Source organism: Quercus suber, unplaced genomic scaffold (assembly GCF_002906115.3).
Source record: "Quercus suber isolate HL8 unplaced genomic scaffold, Cork oak 2.0 scaffold_447, whole genome shotgun sequence".
Classification (NCBI taxonomy): Eukaryota; Viridiplantae; Streptophyta; class Magnoliopsida; order Fagales; family Fagaceae; genus Quercus; species Quercus suber.
This window is the reverse complement of record NW_027069898.1, coordinates 105,677-125,012: the sequence shown is the minus strand read 5'-3', so window position 1 is coordinate 125,012 and position 19,336 is coordinate 105,677. Positions and strand designations below refer to the sequence as shown.

Genomic DNA, 19,336 nt, shown 5'->3' with positions numbered 1-19,336 from the left:
TTGCGAAGCTGAGATGAGATTCTCCGATTATTGAAAGAAAGTTTGGTTACAACCCAACACAGGATGAAATTAAATGCAGATCACCACCGCCATGAATTAGAGTTTGTCACTGGTGACTTTGTATATTTACGATTGCAGCCATTCTGACAATTGTCTATGTGGACCTAAGGAAATATGAAGTTATCCCCACGCTTTTACGGACCTTACCAGGTGGTGGAACGTTTGGGAAAGGTGGCCTACCGGTTAGCACTTCCAGCTGCTTCCCAGATTCATCCTGTCTTCTCTCACAGTTGAAGATGTTAGGATTAATGCCCTTAAATCCTATTGTATGATGCTATGTATGACATTATGTATGACTTAATGTTGTGATTAATAAAGTTGTTTTATTATTATCTGAAATAATGGTAACAAGAATATTTGGACATTATCATATAGTCCATGAGATGCATAGTATGTGATTTATGTGATTTAGTCACAGAAGATATAAGTCACAAGTTCTTTGTAAACTCAGAATTTTAGTTCGTAGTCGGTGATGAAATTGGGCATTTCATCTGCGAAGACTATAACATATCAACTAAGATGATTTGTCTTGATCATGGAAGTGGAGACTTCTAGTTGATGTGTTAATATGTTTTAAGAGTTAAGACATATTGAACTGGACCGCTGTGAGATTTATTATTCTCCTAAAGACTGTCAATTGAATAATAAATCTCACAACTTATATTTGCATGAACTCTTAATCCTGAGAGAATAATAGACCTAATCATGAAGTGTAGGTTGCTTTGATATATCAGGAGTGAGATCTAAAGTAACGGTCAAAACCTCAGTATGTTGGGCAACCACATTTCGTGTTGATGGAACATATATTCTCAAGATGGAATTCATAGTCTCTTAACAGAGATATAAAATATTCCCTTGAGATAAGTTTAATGGGTTTAGTTATTCAGAGAGTTAGGCCTAACCACTTTGGTAAGAAATTACTAAAGTATATATTTATGAAATTGGATTTCATAAATATATAATGAATAACTTAAAAGAATTAAACCGGGTACTCAAGGATTAAGACATAGTAATCTTCAAAGTGACAGTCTATATTTATGACTTTGAATTACTACGAATATTTTATGAAGGGGTTGCATGTATAATAAAGTTTAGGGATATAATTTATTAATAAGGCCTAGAGTGCAATTATATTTATATAGTGGTATTAAATATAATTAATGGTAACTTTGGACTTGTCAAGAGTTGACAGAAAAGCCCAAGGCCCATTGGAGCTAGTGTCTTATTGGTCCTTTTGGTCCCACTCCAAGCCACACATTAAAGCCCAATTGGAAAGGCCCAATAGGCCGGCCCAATTAGATAATCAGTTATATATAAAGGGAGAGACATACAGAATTTTTTTTAGAGAAAAAGTGAGACACCATTGTGAAGTGGTGTGTATGTGTGAGTGAAACCACTCAATTATTCTCCCTTGGAAATTGATTGGGAGACCACACTTCTTGGGCGTAAAGTGGAATTGGAGTGAAGATTGAAAGTGTTCCCAAGGACTTATAATCTTTTTTTCGAATTTCACCGCACCAAGGTAGCTAATTCTGAAATTTACATAATGCAAGTTATCAATCATGAATGAAATAGATCTTTGTTTATTGCTTCCGCTATGTGTTTTGTATGAGATACAAAACCAGATTTAACCACGAAGAAACAATTGGTATCAGAGCCAGGTTTTCATCTCATGATTGTATAGCATGTGATTGGATTTTAGAATAAAAGAAAAATGGTTTCTTGATGATATCAGGTTCACACCAAAGGATGCATATTCTCTTGGTTTGTTCGAAGTGGCATATGATTATAAATTAATGGTGCCGTGTCTTTAAATCTAATTGTCAGTTTCGAAGTTTATCCCTTGGCTATAGACTTCTAGAAGATTTGTTATTTGGATATAGTTATTCAAATAACCGCCTTGATGAAAGTATAATAGCCACGGATTGAAAGGCACTGTTTCAGGATTGAAAGGCACTATATCATGGCCCACGGATGATTTTGTTATCTTCAAGGATTCTCTTGAATCCTTGTTATATAACAAGACCATTGATTGCATATAGATGTATCTCTTGGCATGAGTTTATTATAAAGCTTTTGCTTTTGCATGATTTCGTGGATCCCACATGGAAATTCCATCATCCCATTAACATACTTTCATTTATATACTTGTTAAAGCTTTATAATTTATATTGCCAATTGCTTTTGTTTTTGCTAGACGTACATGTATGAATGAATAGTTTTCATTCTTCAAATGATGAACATGTAGATGATAGTCTAGTGATATATATATTTATGATCAAACCGTATATTATTTGATATATATAATATGGCAATGACTTGGATGTTAACGCACCGCTTGGATATAAATATATATAAGGCTTGCATGGTTTGATTATTATAAGCATGTAATATGTGCCTTGGATGTATTGGATGCTTTATGTACAACTTACATTGAATCCGTATATTATTTGATATATATATGGGTTTATATGCAAATTTTTCATAAAGGATTCATCATATTGATGCTTGCCTTGGTTTATATATTTATATATATATATATATATTAATGCTAGGATTAAAGTATTCATTTAATGAAATTTATTCCTAATGAGATTAGGATTATGTTTTCAAGGGTTTCTAGCATTAATATGGCTCTTGATCATAAAAAACCTTTAATTAAAACATCTAGTGGGAGAGAGATACAAGGGTGGATCTCACGGCCTCCATTATCGGTTCATAGTAGCGTGGGTAAGCACCTCGTCTTGGCGTATATGCCTTGCGATCCCAAAGGAGGGTGTTTACTTCAAGTACTACGAGATTGAACTAACCTGTTTAAAGTAGTGTGGACAAACACCTCGTCTTGGCGTATATGCCTCGTGATCCCAAAGGAGGGTGTTTTTGTTCCATAGTACTACAAGTTTAAACATTATAAGGGAGATGAAATGTGGTTACACATGATTCTAGATAATGGTGTACACTAGACTAAGTGTAATGTTAACCTCCCAAAGGAGCTATGTCATTATTACTTAGAGGCTAAAGCTAATACGGCATATTATTAATGTATGATAAGAGTTATCATGATAGCACTAATAATGAGAATACTTCTCAATCAATTAATGTGTTTATAATAAACTTGCTACCAAGGAATTATAGACATGGATTGGTTTGTCGTTGCATATATTATTTTATGGTTTTATAAGGTTCCATATTATATGATTATATGCTAAATTGATAGTGTCTAGTTTACTTATTATATTCATGTTTGTTATTTTCAGATTTAAAATCATGGCATCATTTAGCCCACTTGTTGCTATACTTAATCAAAACAAACTGATTGGATCCAACTATGTTGACTGGAAAAGAAACTTGGACATTGTTCTTACTGCTGAAGAGCACAAATATGTGCTTACTCAACCATGTCCTAGCTTTCCATCATTAGATACTCCTCTTGAGGAAAAACAGCGATATGATCGTTGGCAGAAATCTAATGAGATGGCTAAGTGCTATATCCTAGCATCTATTTCAAATGTTCTACAGCATCAAATGCAGGATGTAGAACTAGCTTCGAACATTATGCTCAGTCTGAAGGAGATGTTTGGTGAGCAAGGCCGTTCTGCAAGGCAAGAAACTATGAGGCAAATTTATAATACCAAAATGGCTGAAGGTACTTCAGTGAGGGAGCATTGTCTTAGGATGATCTCTAATCTGAATACATTAGAAGTTTTAGGTGCCGATATTGATGGAGAATCCCAAGTGGATATGATACTCCAGTCACTACCAGAATCATTCAAGGAATTCAGAATTAACTATAATATGAACAAAAAGATTTATACATTGTCTGAATTGATGAATGAGTTGGTAGCGGCGGAAGGCATCCTTGGTACTTCTAGTGTTGAGCCAATGTTGGTGAAGCTTCTACTTCTCAACCTAAGTCGAAAGGCAAGGGTAAGAAGAAGAAGAAGAAGAACTTCACTAAGAAAGATGGTAAACAAGTTGCCTTAGGAGTTGCCAACAAAGGAAAGAAAACCAAAGGAAAGTGTTTCCATTGTGGTGAGAAAGGACATTGGAAGAGGAATTGTCCAATATTTAAGGCTGCCAAAAATAGAGGTATGAAAAGTACATTCCTTCTTGAAACATGTTTGGTACAGAATCCCACAGATTCTTGGTGTGTGGATTCAGGTTGTACTAATCATATCTGCAAATCCTTGCAGGGGTTTCAGGAGATCAGAAAGCTGAATGAAGGGGAAATGTTTCTTACCTTGGCTGATGGGAGCAGGATTCCAGTTGTAGCTATTGGAGTGTTTAATTTATGTTTTGAATCTAGAGTTTTAGTATTGGAAGACTGTTTGTATGTACCTAATGTTCGTAGAAATTTAATTTCTGCAACTTATTTAGGTAAACATGGATATTATGTTATCCTAAAAGACAATGTTGTAATAAAGAAGGATAAAGTGTTTATCTGTTCTGGCAATATTGTGGATGGTCTTTATATTTTAACTCCTGATAAGCATGAATTATATAATTCTGAATTAGATCATAACTCTCATGTAAAATCATTAAAGAGAAAGTTTCCTTCTACTAATGAAGCATATCTTTGGCACTTGCGTTTGGGTCATATTAATCCAAATAAATTCAAAAGACTGATCAAAGATGGACTTTTAGAGCCATTGGACTTTGATGAATTTCCAGTTTGTGAATCTTGTTTGGAAGGCAAAATGACCAAACGACCTTTTAAAGCAAAAGGTAGAAGAGCCCAAGAGTTGCTTGAATTAGTTCATACAGATGTATGTGGTCCTATGTCAACCCAAGCAAAAGGAGGTTACGAGTATTTCATCACTTTTACCGATGATTACTCTAGATATGGTTATGTGTACCTAATGAGACGAAAGTCCGAAGCCTTTGAAAAGTTCAAAGAGTTTAGGGCTGAAGTTGAGAATCAATTAGGTAAACGCATAAAAGCCATTCGATCTGATCGTGGTGGCGAATACCTTCTTGGGGATTTCAAGGATTACTTAACTCAAAATGGGATTATATCCCAATTGACTGCACCTGGAACTCCCCAACAGAATGGTGTAGCAGAAAGAAGGAATAGGACTCTTTTGGAAATGGTTAGGTCCATGATGAGTTACTCAACTTTACCAGTTTCTTTTTGGGGATATGCACTAAAAACTGCAATGCATATTTTGAATTTAGTTCCATCAAAATCTGTTCCCAACACACCTAAGGAATTGTGGAGTGGGCGTAAGCCTAGTATGAAATATCTCCACATTTGGGGATGTCCAGCACATGTGTTGAAAAGGAAGTCTGATAAGTTGGAATCTAAAACCGAAGTATGCATGTTTTTAGGGTATTCAAAAGAAACAAAGGGTTATTTATTCTATAATCATAAAGATAACAAAGTGTTTGTTAGCACACATGCCAAATTTTTGGAAGATGATTATATGAATAATTTTGATCCTAGAAATAAAGTTGTTTTGGCTGAAATGAATGAACCTTTAGTTGAACAACCAATAGATGAAATTAGGGATGATGTGGTTGTATTGGATACACCACAAGATACTACTCATAAGATGTCTAGTACACAGGTGCCTCGTCGTAGTGGGAGAATTGTTCGGCCTCCTATAAGATTCATAGGTTTGGGAGAAACTTATGAAGCTATCTCAGAAGAGGCTGAATCGGATCCCTACACTTATGAAGAGGCAATGAATGATATAGATGCACATCATTGGATCAAAGCTATGAAATCTGAATTAGATTCCATGTATTCCAATCAAGTTTGGGATCTTGTAAAGGCGCCTAATGGCATTAAACCTGTTGGTTGCAAATGGGTTTACAAGAGGAAGAGAGGGGTAGATGGAAAGGTTGAAACCTTTAAAGCAAGACTAGTGGCGAAAGGGTATACACAAAAAGAAGGTATTGACTATGATGAAACTTTTTCGCCAGTAGCCATGCTTAAATCTATCAGAATTCTCTTATCCATTGCTGCTCATTATGATTATGAGATTTGGCAAATGGATGTCAAGACTGCATTTCTTAATGGCAATCTTGAAGAAGAAATCTATATGATGCAACCGGAAGGTTTCATAGCAAAGAACCAAGAGCATATGGTATGCAAGTTAAAAAGGTCCATTTATGGACTTAAACAAGCATCTAGGTCATGGAACATCAGATTTGATCAAGCAATTAAGTCATTTGGTTTTGAACAAAATCTTGATGAACCATGTGTGTACAAAAGACATCGAGATAAAGTAGTAATGTTCCTAGTGCTTTATGTTGATGACATTCTACTCATTGGAAATGATGTAGGGATAATGTCATCGGTAAAGGTGTGGTTGTCAAACCAATTTGATATGAAGGACTTGGGTGAGGCTAACTTTATTCTAGGGATCAAGCTTTGGCGAGATCGCAAGAATAGGATGTTAGGCTTATCACAGGCTGGATATATAGATAAGGTTCTAGAACGGTTTAGCATGCAAAACTCCAAGAAGGGATTACTTCCTTTCAGACATGGAGTTCCTCTGTCTGATGACCAAAGGCCTAAAACTCAAGAGGAAAAAGATATGATGAGACAAGTTCCTTATGCTTCTGCAGTAGGAAGTCTTATGTATGCCATGCTTTGTACTAGACCAGATATTTGTTATTCAGTAGGCATGGTCAGCCGATATCAATCAAATCCAGGACCAAAACATTGGCAAGCTGTAAAGCATATTCTCAAGTATCTACGGAGAACGAGAGATTATATGCTTGTTTATCGGTGTGAGGATTTGATACCCATTGGCTATACAGATTCAGATTTTCAGTCGGATCTAGATTTCAGAAAGTCCACATCAGGATGTGTATTCACCTTGGGAGGTGGAGCCATAACATGGAGGAGTGTCAAACAATCTTGTATTGCGGACTCCACCATGGAAGCAGAATATGTTGCTGCTTGTGAAGCAGCAAAAGAAGCTGTATGGCTCAAGAAATTCCTTTCTGACCTTGGTGTAATGAGAATGGAACAAGTTCCCATCACATTGTTTTGCGACAATAGTGGTGCAGTTGCACAATCAAAAGATCCAAGGAATCACAAGAAAGGAAAGCACATTGAGAGAAAGTACCACATCATTAGAGATATTATTGCTCGTGGAGATGTGATGGTAGCAAAGATTGAAAGTGCAAACAATCTAGCAGATCCCTTTACCAAAGCCTTACCTCAAAGGACCTTCGAGTCACATTTGGAGGGAATGGGAGTTAGATTAGTGCACAATAGTCTTTAGGGCAAGTGGGAGATATGTTGGGATTAGTGCCCTTAAATCCTATGGTATAATGCTATGTATGATATTAAGTATGACATTATGTATGACATGATGTATGACTTAATATTGTAATTAATAAAGTTGTTTTATTATTACCTAAAATAATGGTAACATGAATATTCGGACATTATCATTTAGTCCATGAGATGCATAGTATGTGATTTATGTGATTTAGTCACAGAAGATATAAGTCACAAGTTCTTTGTAAACTCAGAATTTTAGTTCATAGTCGGTGATGAAATTGGGCATTTCATCTGCGAAGACTATAACATATCAACTAAGATGATTTGTCTTGATCATGGAAGTGGAGACTTCTAGTTGATGTGTTAATATGTTTTAAGACTTAAGACATATTGAACTGGACCGCTGTGAGATTTATTATTCTCCTAACGACTGTCAATTGAATAATAAATCTCACAACTTATATTTGCATGAACTCTTAATCCTGAGAGAATAATGGACCTAATCATGAAGTGTAGGTTGCTTTGATATATCAGGAGTGAGATCTAAAGTAACGGTCAAAACCTCAGTATGTTGGGCAGCCACATTTCGTGTTGATGGAACATATATTCTCAAGATGGAATTCATAGTCTCTTAACAGAGATTTAAAATATTCCCTTGAGATAAGTTTAATGGGTTTAGTTATTCAGAGAGTTAGGCCTAACCACTTTGGTAAGAAATTACTAAAGTATATATTTATGAAATTGGATTTCATAAATATATAATGAATAACTTAAAAGGATTAAACCGGGTACTCAAGGATTAAGACGTAGTAATCTTCAAAGTGACAGTCTATATTTATGACTTTGAATTACTACGAATATTTTATGAAGGGGTTGCATGTATAATAAAGTTTTGGGATATAATTTATTAATAAGGCCTAGAGTGCAATTATATTTATATAGTGGTATTAAATATAATTAATGGTAACTTTGGACTTGTCAAGAGTTGACAGAAAAGCCCAAGGCCCATTGGAGCTAGTGTCTTATTGGTCCTTTTGGTCTCACTCCAAGCCACACATTAAAGCCCAATTGGAAAGGCCCAATAGGCCGGCCCAATTAGATAATCAGTTATATATAAAGGGAGAGACATACAGAATTTTTTTTTAGAGAAAAAGTGAGACACCATTGTGAAGTGGTGTGTATGTGTGAGTGAAACCACTCAATTATTCTCCCTTGGAAATTGATTGGGAGACCACACTTCTTGGGCGTAAAGTGGAATTGGAGTGAAGATTGAAAGTGTTCCCAAGGACTTATAATCTTTTATTTCGAATTTCACCGCACCAAGGTAAGCTAATTCTGAAATTTACATAATGCAAGTTATCAATCATGAATGAAATAGATCTTTGTTTATTGCTTCCGCTATGTGTTTTGTATGAGATACAAAACCAGATTTAACCAACAGAAGAAACAATTGGGACACTTAGACCGAGTGGCGCAAGAGCTTCCTAAGGTGCAAGACAATGGCAAGCTACTGTTGGAACCCACTATAATTTTGGATTATCGCTGGAGCAAGACAGGGAAGAAAGTCCTTCAAGAAGCATTAGTGCATTGGACTAGTGAAGACACCACGTGGGAATCAGTTTCCCCATTTGAATCTTGAGGACAAGATTCGTTCTCCAGAGGACGGGAATGTTATGACCCATGGACACGTGGATTTGGAAGGAGTTGTTGAGTCAGACAGTGGCTAAGGGATAAGTTATTGGGACCAAGATATTGCCTCACGTAGTAGTTATCATTGGAATTTTATAATTCAGTTGTGTGTTAGGATAATGTGTTATTTGAATTAAATTGTTGTTAGGATGGAGTCTATCTAGTTATAGAACTCTAGCTGATAGGATTAGTAGTTATCTTGTTAATTTGAATTCCAGTTCAGTGTATTTAAGTATCAAGATGAATAAAATGAGGCAATCAGAATTATACCCCAAATATTCATCTCTTCCTTTATTTCTAGGAGGGTAGTTGCCTCGAATACAACTAAATTATCTAAACCAACTACAGTTCACTGCATAAAATCCTAGTGATGCTAGCAATAAATGTGTATTCATGCCGAGTTGCAAAAACAAGCTCTAAATGTTGAAGATATGCTTGATTTGCTTAATTTCTGAAATGCTATAATGTGCTTATCTTATTTTGGTAATTAAATGGTTAGTATTGTTGTACTACATAGGCTTCTTTAAGACAGAACATTAGGAAATGTTGTTGAAAGATACTAACTAACTAGGACAAAGAGAAACTGCAACTTTAACTGTCTTTCTAATTAATACAGCTTACAATACAAGAAGCTATTGTTGAAGATATGCTTTTTATTGGCTTAATTTTTAATTGGGATATGGAATAATTGATGATGTGATTTCCTTACAAGATGTGGCAGGGATTTCTCGGCTCCACTCTCTCCTCGGCAAACCTTGCATTTTTTGCCTTTTAAATTTTTGTTGTAGCACCAAATGATCTGAGAATGTCCCTTACCAGACATATTCTTTCTGATCCCACTGGAGCAACCATGATAAGAACTTATCTTACAGTATAGTTTGTGTCCCTTGTTTTTTATTTCCCCAATTGTTAGGTCTGTTGAAGAAGACAGTTTAGACAACACTAAGAGCACACTCACTTTTTGATAATTACTAGGTATATGTATATACATGCACTAGGTCTATCCTATCCTACCTCCTCTAGTATGAGCACGATGATGTGGTTGTTGGTTATTTTGTACCCAAATATCAAGCCGCATATGTTGGATTTTTGTGCTTTTTGTTCATGAAAGTAGATTTTTTGTGCTTTTTGTTCATGAAAGTAGAGTTACAATGTCTCTCGCTTTAGCTTCTGTAATGCTTCTGTAAAACAAATTGAAAATGTAGTGAATTCTAATTATTGACAATTGGGAAGACATTGAGAAAATGGGGTAAATTCTCCCATTGCACAACAACCATGTCAATAGTCGTTATTAACAAGTTTTGTAACTATTCGTCATCATCTTGTTAATTGGATTATCAATGACCTTTTTATTACCTCATGTATTTATTAAAATTGTTACTAAAATTAAAATGTAGAAGGATTAAGAAAAATATTAATTAAAAATATATTTTATTGATCTTAAATCCAAATCCAAATTCAAATTTAGGTGTCCAAATAATGGAATTTCAAATGATGAATTTCAAATTCTTCATTGTTTAAAAAGACCTGAACAAGGAATTCAATGGATTACAAATCAAGGCATTCAAAAATCAATGGATTTCAAATCCAACTCCAAATCTAAATACAAATGTTGGCATCCAAACACAACATTTAGGTTTTTACTTATCCCTAGTCGTAAGTTGGTAACTAACAATGTAATAGCATACGACAACGCTAAACATGACCGCACATAAAATTATTTTATTGCATCAAAATTACACGTAAGGTTTTTGGTAACTAACAATGTAATAACATAGGTTTTAGTTAGCACAATAAGTAAAGTCTTTGATAGTTAAATAAAAGACTTCTTACACAAAAAATCGATTAGTGTCTTGATTTGTTAATAAAAAGTATCATCAAAAGCGAATGTTATAGGTTGAAACTCTATTTTAAAAAAAAAAAAAAAATGTAATAGCATTAAGGAGCTCCAAACATGGCCATATTAGGAAAAATGGCAAAACAATATATATATTTGGAGAAAGAGCCAAACAATAATTTGAATAGAACACAATTACAAAAAACTGAAAAAGAAGTAACAAATTTTTTAAAATAAATAAACAAGCATGGACTGGGAAAAATAAAAACGAATGCCCCCATGCAGGATCGAACTACCGACCTTCAGTTTACAAGACTGACGCTCTACCACTGAGCTATAGGGGCCGTACTTTTTGGACCCATATTTTTATGGGAAATATAAGCGGAAGCGGTAATAAGTAGTAAATGAATGAAATATCATATATTATTTATTATAGGAGAGTAAAGAAGAGGGGTTGAGAATGGCAGCGGCAGCGGCAGCGGAGATGGAGAAGATGAGCGTGGAGCAGGTGAAAGCGGTGAAGGAGCAGGCTGATATGGAAGTGAATATTCTTCAGGACAGTCTGAACAATATACGAACCGCCACCAGTCGGCTTGAGGTCGCTTCCTCTGCCCTCGAAGACCTTTCTCTCCGTCCCAAAGGAAAGAAATTGCTCGTACCTCTTACTGCTTCTCTTTATGTTCCTGGAACTCTTGATGATGCTGATAAAGTCCTTGTAGATGTTGGCACTGGATACTTCATTGAGGTACCTCTCTCTGCTTTCAATTGGTAACTAGGGTTTTTTTTTTTTAATTAAGTGGGGAATGAATTTTATTATTATTATTATTATTGTGTTATAACCAGAAAACAACAGCTGAAGGAAAAGATTATTGTGACCGTAAAATCAACTTGCTGAGATCCAACTTTGACCAACTCGTAGAGGTATGTTCTGATAGCCCATTCCCGTTCCCACTTGAACCTTGTGTAGTAGCATTCAATTCAGGTTGTAAATCAGTAGTTGGCTCTTAAATAGTCCATGTATTTTTATTGACAAAGAGGATAGAAACTTCATGCATACAGGTTTCTTTTTTTTTTTTTTTTTTTATATAAAACCCCAAACATTCTTTGCCAGGTTTAAAATTTGTTCCCATTGTGCTCTTCCTGTGTACTTAAGTTTGTTTCTTCAATAAAATACCATCACTTATAAAATAAAATAAAATAAATAAATCAAACACCATACATTACATACTGAGAATGTCAATAAAATCTGTACTAGTTTTCAAATCTTTCTTCTTTTTTTGGGGGGTATGTGCCAACATTTTTCAAATCACTAATGCCGATGGTTTGGGACCACTCAATTAACGATATCAAGAAGTTAGATTTTAGCTCCAAAACAGTTAACTGCTTCTTGTTGAATGTCTGGCTGTTCCTCTCCCTCCATAAACTCCATATTAAACAAGTAAATATGCGCTTGGCCCAAGCTTCTTTAGTACTTTTTTTTAATAAGTAACAAAAATTTATTAATAAAAACAAAACTAAGTACACCGGGGTGTTCTCAAGGAGAATTACAAACTGCTCTCAAACTACAATGCTCAACCAAATCTTTTTTTTTTTTTGATAACAAAAAGACTTTTATTAAGAAATAGCCAACCACTGGAAAAGTACTATAGGCTAGGAAGCACTGACTGGGAGGGTGCCACACCGGAGTCCAATGCGGGGTGCGGCAACCAACACCGCTGCCCATGCGTCGGTGTCACGTCTGAGGTTTTTTTTTTTTTTTTTTTTTTGCCCATGCGTCGGTGTCACGTCTGAGTTTTTTTTTTTTTTTTTTTTCTTGGATTCGCGCCGACTTGGCTCCGATTTGCGCCGACTCGGCTTTGATTCAGGCTGATTCGCGCCAAACCAGGCTGATTCAGCCAGAATCAGGTCGTATCGGCCGACAGCCAAAACTAACTGAAATCGGCCTTGAATCATGCCGGAACAGCCAAAATCAGCTTTGAATGAGGCTCAAACATTCTAAATCTGTCCTTCCTCAATTTTATTATGAATATTTGTTGCTTCTTTTGTGTTTTCTTTTTTGTTTTGTGTTTCTTGCCTTCTTCTTTCTTTGTTTTGTGAACCAAGGCCATAGTATTGTGTTTTTAAAGAATATTTTAACAACAAAAATATATAGAAAATATAAATAAAAATATTTTTAATAATTTTTCAATCAGCGCACCCGCACCCTACTTTTTCAAAAATTGCCGAGTCCCGCACCCACACTCGAATCCGGAAACACACCCGTGCTTCATAGACTGTAGGGGCAAAAATCAAGAGCCCAAATAACAATCATCAAGTAAAACAAGAAGGGAAAAACAAGAATAAGTTGGCAAAACTAGACTCCATTCAATGAGAGAGATTGGACAGTTCACAGCCCTCTAGGCTTCTATCATTCTACTCACGCCAAATGCACCACATCAAACAATGCAATACAAATCTCCAGATAGCTATATTGTGATGTCAACTAAACTTGCCCTGCCAAGAAGCTAACAACTCAATAACCCTACGCGGAATAACCAAATGGATACCAAACAAGCAAAAAACCTAAGACCATAGTTCATATGCTATAAGGCCATGAAGCAGAAGATGATCTACTAATTCCCACACACCTTTTGTACATATAACACCAATCAAGTACTAGAATATGTCTCTTCCAAAGATTATATGTAATTAGAATCTTACCTAAAGAAGTAGACAAAGAAAAGAATGCTACACTCCAATCTAACAAGGTACGAAGGATCAAGGAAGAAGGCTTTAACATCAAGGATAGACCATTCAAAATTATCAAAACTTCTTGCATTCTACTCTCGCCAAAGGAATCACATGATGCAATGTGGCACAACCTTCCAAAGGAAATATTTCTATGTTTTCCAAAAGATCCCTACCAAGCTGCAAACAAATCAATAACCCCTTTTGGCATAACCCATTGGAGCCCAAATAAATAAAACACCATTGTCCACAGCTCGTAAGCTATTGGAAAATGAAGGAGAAGGTGGTCTGCAGACTCCCCACACCTCTTACACATGCAACACCAATCCAATACAATAATACCTCTCTTCTGGAGATTGTCAATGGATAAAATATTCCCTAGAGAAGCAGCCCAAGAAATGAAGGCCACTCTAGGCGGGACCTTCAAATGCCACACCAATTTCCACAGGAAAGGTGTTCTATTAAGAGCTGATGGGGAGTGATAATAACTATGAACCTCAAATCTCCTGCTCATGGCAGGTCTCCAACAGGGTCTATCCATACCCTTCCCCCTAACAAGCTTGGAATAGATAAGATCCAAAAAAAGAAACCAGAGGCTCTAGCTCCAATCTTGGACCAATCTAGAAAAATGAACATCCTGATGGGACATCCCATTAGAAAGACGTAGGACATCATTTATTGAGGCTTTTTTATGGTGACCGATGCTAAATAACTCCGGGAAAGCCACCTTAAGTGGGCAATCATCACACTGTACATCGTGCCAAAACCTCACTCTAGAACCATCCCCTACATCAAAATGAAGAAACCAGGAAAATTTTGACAATCCCTGTCATATAAATTTCCAAATTCTCACACCATAGGGATCCTCCACAGAATGAGAACACCAACCCTCCCATTCATTCCCATACTTAGCCTCAATAAACCTCCTCCAAAGATGCTCCTTCTCGGTCCTATATCTCCACAGCCATTTCTTTGATAAAGCTTGATTAAATCTTCTCAAGTTTCTTATACCCAATCCCCCCATGTCAAACTGGTTTACAAATCTGATTCCAACTAACCAAATAGAATTTATACTCCTTGTCAATCCCATTCCATAAAAAATCTCTCAGAAGTTTTTCAATACGTTTGTCCACCTTCACTCGAATAGGGAAGAGAGAGAGAAAATAGGTAGGACCTTGTAAGGTCCAGCTTTCCTTGAATGCAGTTTCTGAAATTCTTCTTTTGGAAATCGTTCAGGTCGTAGCCTTACCATAACTTTGTCACAACCCTGAAATTCCACAAACCTTATATGTGAGTCTGCATGAGATGTATACTGCTTATTGCTAATCACAATCTTCTTTTGAGTTTCCTCATGGATCTTGTAGATATGTCTTGCAAAATCCTCGGCTTCTTTTCTTGTCCTAATATCAGTTGATACAGGCATAAGGTCAATAGGTTGTCATCAATGTTGTGGCAATTCAAATGGTGTCGACCTGTATCTCTGTTAAATTATAATAAGCAAATTCTGCTGCAGGCAGAATCACATCCTGATGTCTTGCAAAATCTTCAACTTCTTTTCTTGTCCTAGGATCAGTTGGTAAAGGCATAAGGTCAATAGGTTTTCATCAATCCTATGACAATTCAAACGGCGTCGACCTATAGTTCTGTTAATTTATCATAAGCAAATTCTGCTGCAGGCAGAATCACGTCCTGATGGAACATTTTCCTTGACAAGGCAACATAAAAAGGTTTCCAAACTTCGGTTTACAAATTCTGTTTGACCATCGGTCTCAGGGGGGTAGGAACTTGAAAATTTTAGCTTAGTGCCCATGATTATGTGTAAAGTTTTCCAAAAGTAGCTCATAAACTTATCATAACAATTTGAAATGATAGTCTTGGGAAGACCATGCAATCGCACAACCTCTTGGAAGTAAACCTAAATGATCTTCAATGCGTCAATGTCTTTCAGCAAGGTATAAAATGAGCCATTATGGAAAATCTATCCAGCAACGCAAGAATACAGTCAAACCTTCTTGATGTCCTTGGAAGCCCTAGGTCAAGATATGTACTCAAATCTTCCCAAGGCTTTTGAGGTATTGGAATTGGAGTACAAAACCCTGCTTTTGTCCTTTGGAGACTTGACATATATGGCAATGCTTAAGAATCTTCTCAACATCCCTCTAAAGTCGTGGTCAATATAATATGTCCTCCAGTAAGGCAGCAGCCATCTTTATCTCTTCCAAAATGTCCAACAAGTCCTCCTGAATGTAATTTTGAAAAAACAAAGTCATGGATGGAATCATTTGGTAAACACAAGCAACTACCATAGACTAGGGATCCGTCATGGAGACTATATTCATGGTGCTTGGAAAGCAGTTTTTGTCACCCTCAAATCTGTGATGAAGTTTGAGATCTCTATCATAGCTGGAGTGAAAATGTCACATCCTAGCCTTTATCTAGGAAACTTGACTACATTTATTGGAAGTCCCCAATAACACATAACACCACCTCACATTTCTATGTAACATGTCTTAATTCTTCCCACATTTTGCCCCTTAGCCTATCATCATTTGGGCCATAGCCCCCACTAAGAACCCAGTTAAAACCATCCTCCGCATTACGCAACAAAAAAGAAACGGAGTAGCTTCTCACAACTACACTGATGAAGTCCGTCACCCACTTATCCCACACCAGTTGCCCCCCTTGTCATGCCCTTTGCATCCAATGCCTACCCAATTCTCAAACGGACCTCCCCATAGGCTTCAAACAATTCATGGAAACATCATATCCAATTTGGTTTCCCACAAGCATGCTAAATAACCTCTCTATTCTTTTATTGGGGTTATTTGACCCTTCTATATTCCAAGAGATAGATTATCTTTCTGATTTCCTTATCTTTTGTTTTGTTGTTTGGTTATTCTGTTTCTTGTTGTTCATCATCATGAACTACTTGTACTTTTCTTTTTTTCTCATTTATAACAGTTCTCTGATTACCTATCAAAAAAAAAAAAAAATGTCAGAAGCCCTGATCCATACTTGCTACCCCTCTCCTATTCCTCCTGGGTCATCTTTCCTTATAGTTAATTGTCGAAATGGATTCTGGAGTTCTCTTGCACCTTTAGTGATTGGATTAACTGTATGCCTCATATTCCTATCTTCCATTGAGTTTCTCCATCTCTCCTCGGTAACTACAAACTACACCTTGGATTGCACATCAAATACCTTAATAGGTGCCCCCAAATATCTGCTAAGTTCATTGGTTCGTGTCAGTACCCATTGGGAAGCATCCATCCCTCTTAACACCTTGGGACCAGCTTCTTTTCCCATCTCCCTTCTGTTGGATTTACACAGAAGAAGACTTGATTCTTCTCCATAGTAATTTCACTTACTGTATCTTTACAGCACTTGGTGAGTACCCGGAGCATCCTTCCTTTATACCGAGTTTAATTATTGGCCCAATAAAAACCCCCATTGCTCTTCACAAGTTTCTTAATCGTGCAGCTGAGGGGGTAGTAGCAATTGGTCTGGAATTCCTCCAAATCTCGCCTTCCTCCTCTATAGCTTTCCCATTGCCAGGCACCGATTTGTATCAAGAAATGGAATTTTCTGTTGCGCCACAATTTCCAATAATAAAAGAACTTATTTTCTCCATCCACATTGTCTCTGGTGCAAATAGGGCAGTTCTCAACCTCATTTCAAGCCTGATCGGTACTTCCCCATTGTTGGCTGGACAATCATGTGCCGGCAGGGGTTCTCTGCTAACAAGGTCACAACCGTAAGCTTCTCTTGATGGATGCGCTGCCACAACAGGGCCCTCGTGTGTCTCTAACCTTGTGTTGGATTTCTACCATCTAGGAAGGCTTTTTTACCCATTGGGTGTAAAACTTTTAGATTCAAGTCAGCCCATAACACTGCTTTGTTTCCTCCTTCTAAAATACTGTTTGGGTGGAGGAATTGATTTGGGAAGCACTTGTCAGATGTTTGGAACCTTGCTTCATTATGTTTGATGTGGATAGTGTGGAAGGAATGTAATAAACACTTTCGAGAAAACTGAAAGTTCTTAGAATCAGCTACAATCCTTGTTGACCCTAACTTTGTTTGATTGGTCTCATGTGTGGGGTATTACTCATTGTAATTCTATTCTAGATTTCCATGACTCACTTCATTTTTCTTTTTAATTCTTTGATTTTTTAAAGATTATTTGTGTTCATCTTTGTGACCATGAAGTAAACTTTTTTTAAATTAAAATTTTATTACTTATTAAAAAAAAAAAAAAAAAAAATCAGCAACGATTTGGAATGAGAATTTTTTAATTTTTTGACCATGAAGTAAACTTTTTTTAAATTAAAATTTTATTACTTATTAAAAAAAAAAAAAAAAAAAATCAGCAACGATTTGGAATGAGAATTTTTTAATTTTGACTTGTTATAGCTGTAATGTTGAGGCTTTGGATATTAAAGGAATTATTGTTGAGGCTTTGTTTCTTCCTCACTTTTAGAATCCACGATTAGTGCCCTCCTCAATTTTGGTTGATTTTTTATCTCTTTCCACAGTTTGGACTAGTTTTTTCGTGGGAGACTCAATGTGGTTCCTCCATTGTCACTTTGAGCCCTTGTGAACATACATGCCTCCTTCCACACCCCCATCTCGGCACCCCTTTTCTTACAGGAATTGAGCCTCCGATGGTTGACATGAAATTTGACCAACCTCATCTATCTCTGCCTTCCAAAATATACACCTCTCCTTGGTGAGGCTGACTACAGAATTCCAACAATTTAAGAACTTCCATTCCTATTTCTGCAACAAATCAAATGAATTGCCTTGATACCTATCATGGAAGTGCCTAATGAATGACTTGTTTGACATTTTTTTGGGCATGTTTTGTTGATTCTTTCTGCTATCTGTCTCATTTCCTCTTCCCCCGTCCAAAATATTCTGATTATCCTGTGTCTGAATTTCCCACAAATGTTGAAATGGGTCGTCTATCACCAATAAAACAAAAATCAAAATTTTAGGATCCATTTTGCCTGTAAAATTTTCCCAGTTTGGAGCTTTAGCATCAACCAATTTATTTTTGGCTAGATTGGTTCTCAAAAATTAGTTTTTTTTAGTATGTACCTTGCATAGCCTTATGTATTGGCAGGAGTCGTACCCCCTCTTGTGTGACCTACTGTCATTGACAACCCCCCACCCCCAATTTCTCTCTCTCTCTCTCTCTCTCTCTCTCTCTCTCTCTCTTTCTCTCTTGGGGGGGCGGGGCGCTGGAGAATGACTTAAGATTTTATATTTATGAAAGGAATATCATAGTAAAAATGCAACTATTTTTTTGGATAAGTAGAAAAACGCAGCAAAATGGGACAATTTTTTTTAGGCTCTTGCGATCCTTTAAAAAAATTGGCTTTACATTGTATTCTTGTTCCCTTTAATAAAGGACTGCAAAATTCTAAATGCAGGTTGCTGCTAAAAAGAAGAGCATAGCAGATGAAGCTGCGGTAATCTTACAGGCAAAATTGAAGCATTTGGCTCCTTCAACATAGGGATTCCATGATATCTGTGGTACTATTTTAAGTTATTGAATTCCAATGTCCTTTTTTTTTTGAAAGATTTGTTTATAGAAACGCTAAGGAGCTGATGTTAGTTTTGACTTCCTACCTTGTTCTTTTACCTCTTTTTCTTTTGGGATACCTTATCAAATCAGTCCTGTATGCAATTTGTAATTTAGAGGTCAATGTTGTTATATGATATGGGTTCCTCTTTTGCCTACGGACAAAATAATTATAAAACCCTGAAGACCAACTCAGCCC

The 19,336-nt window shown here is 36.4% G+C and overlaps 1 protein-coding gene and 1 non-coding gene across 2 annotated transcripts; one reads left to right on the top strand and one right to left on the bottom strand.

Annotated features, from left to right (window-relative positions):
• Window positions 1–11,098: 11,098 nt before the first annotated feature.
• TRNAT-UGU (transfer RNA threonine (anticodon UGU)) lies at window positions 11,099–11,170 on the bottom strand. Its single transcript has one exon. It is a non-coding gene; the product is annotated as a tRNA-Thr (tRNA).
• Window positions 11,171–11,234: 64 nt separating this feature from the next.
• LOC112015408 (prefoldin subunit 5) lies at window positions 11,235–19,295 on the top strand. The gene is made up of 3 exons (XM_024047815.2): window positions 11,235–11,571; window positions 11,670–11,747; window positions 18,986–19,295. Exons 1-3 carry the CDS (start codon window positions 11,287–11,289, stop codon window positions 19,067–19,069), a joined length of 447 nt encoding a protein of 148 aa, XP_023903583.1. The 5' UTR covers window positions 11,235–11,286; the 3' UTR covers window positions 19,070–19,295.
• The last annotated feature ends 41 nt before the right edge of the window (window positions 19,296–19,336 follow it).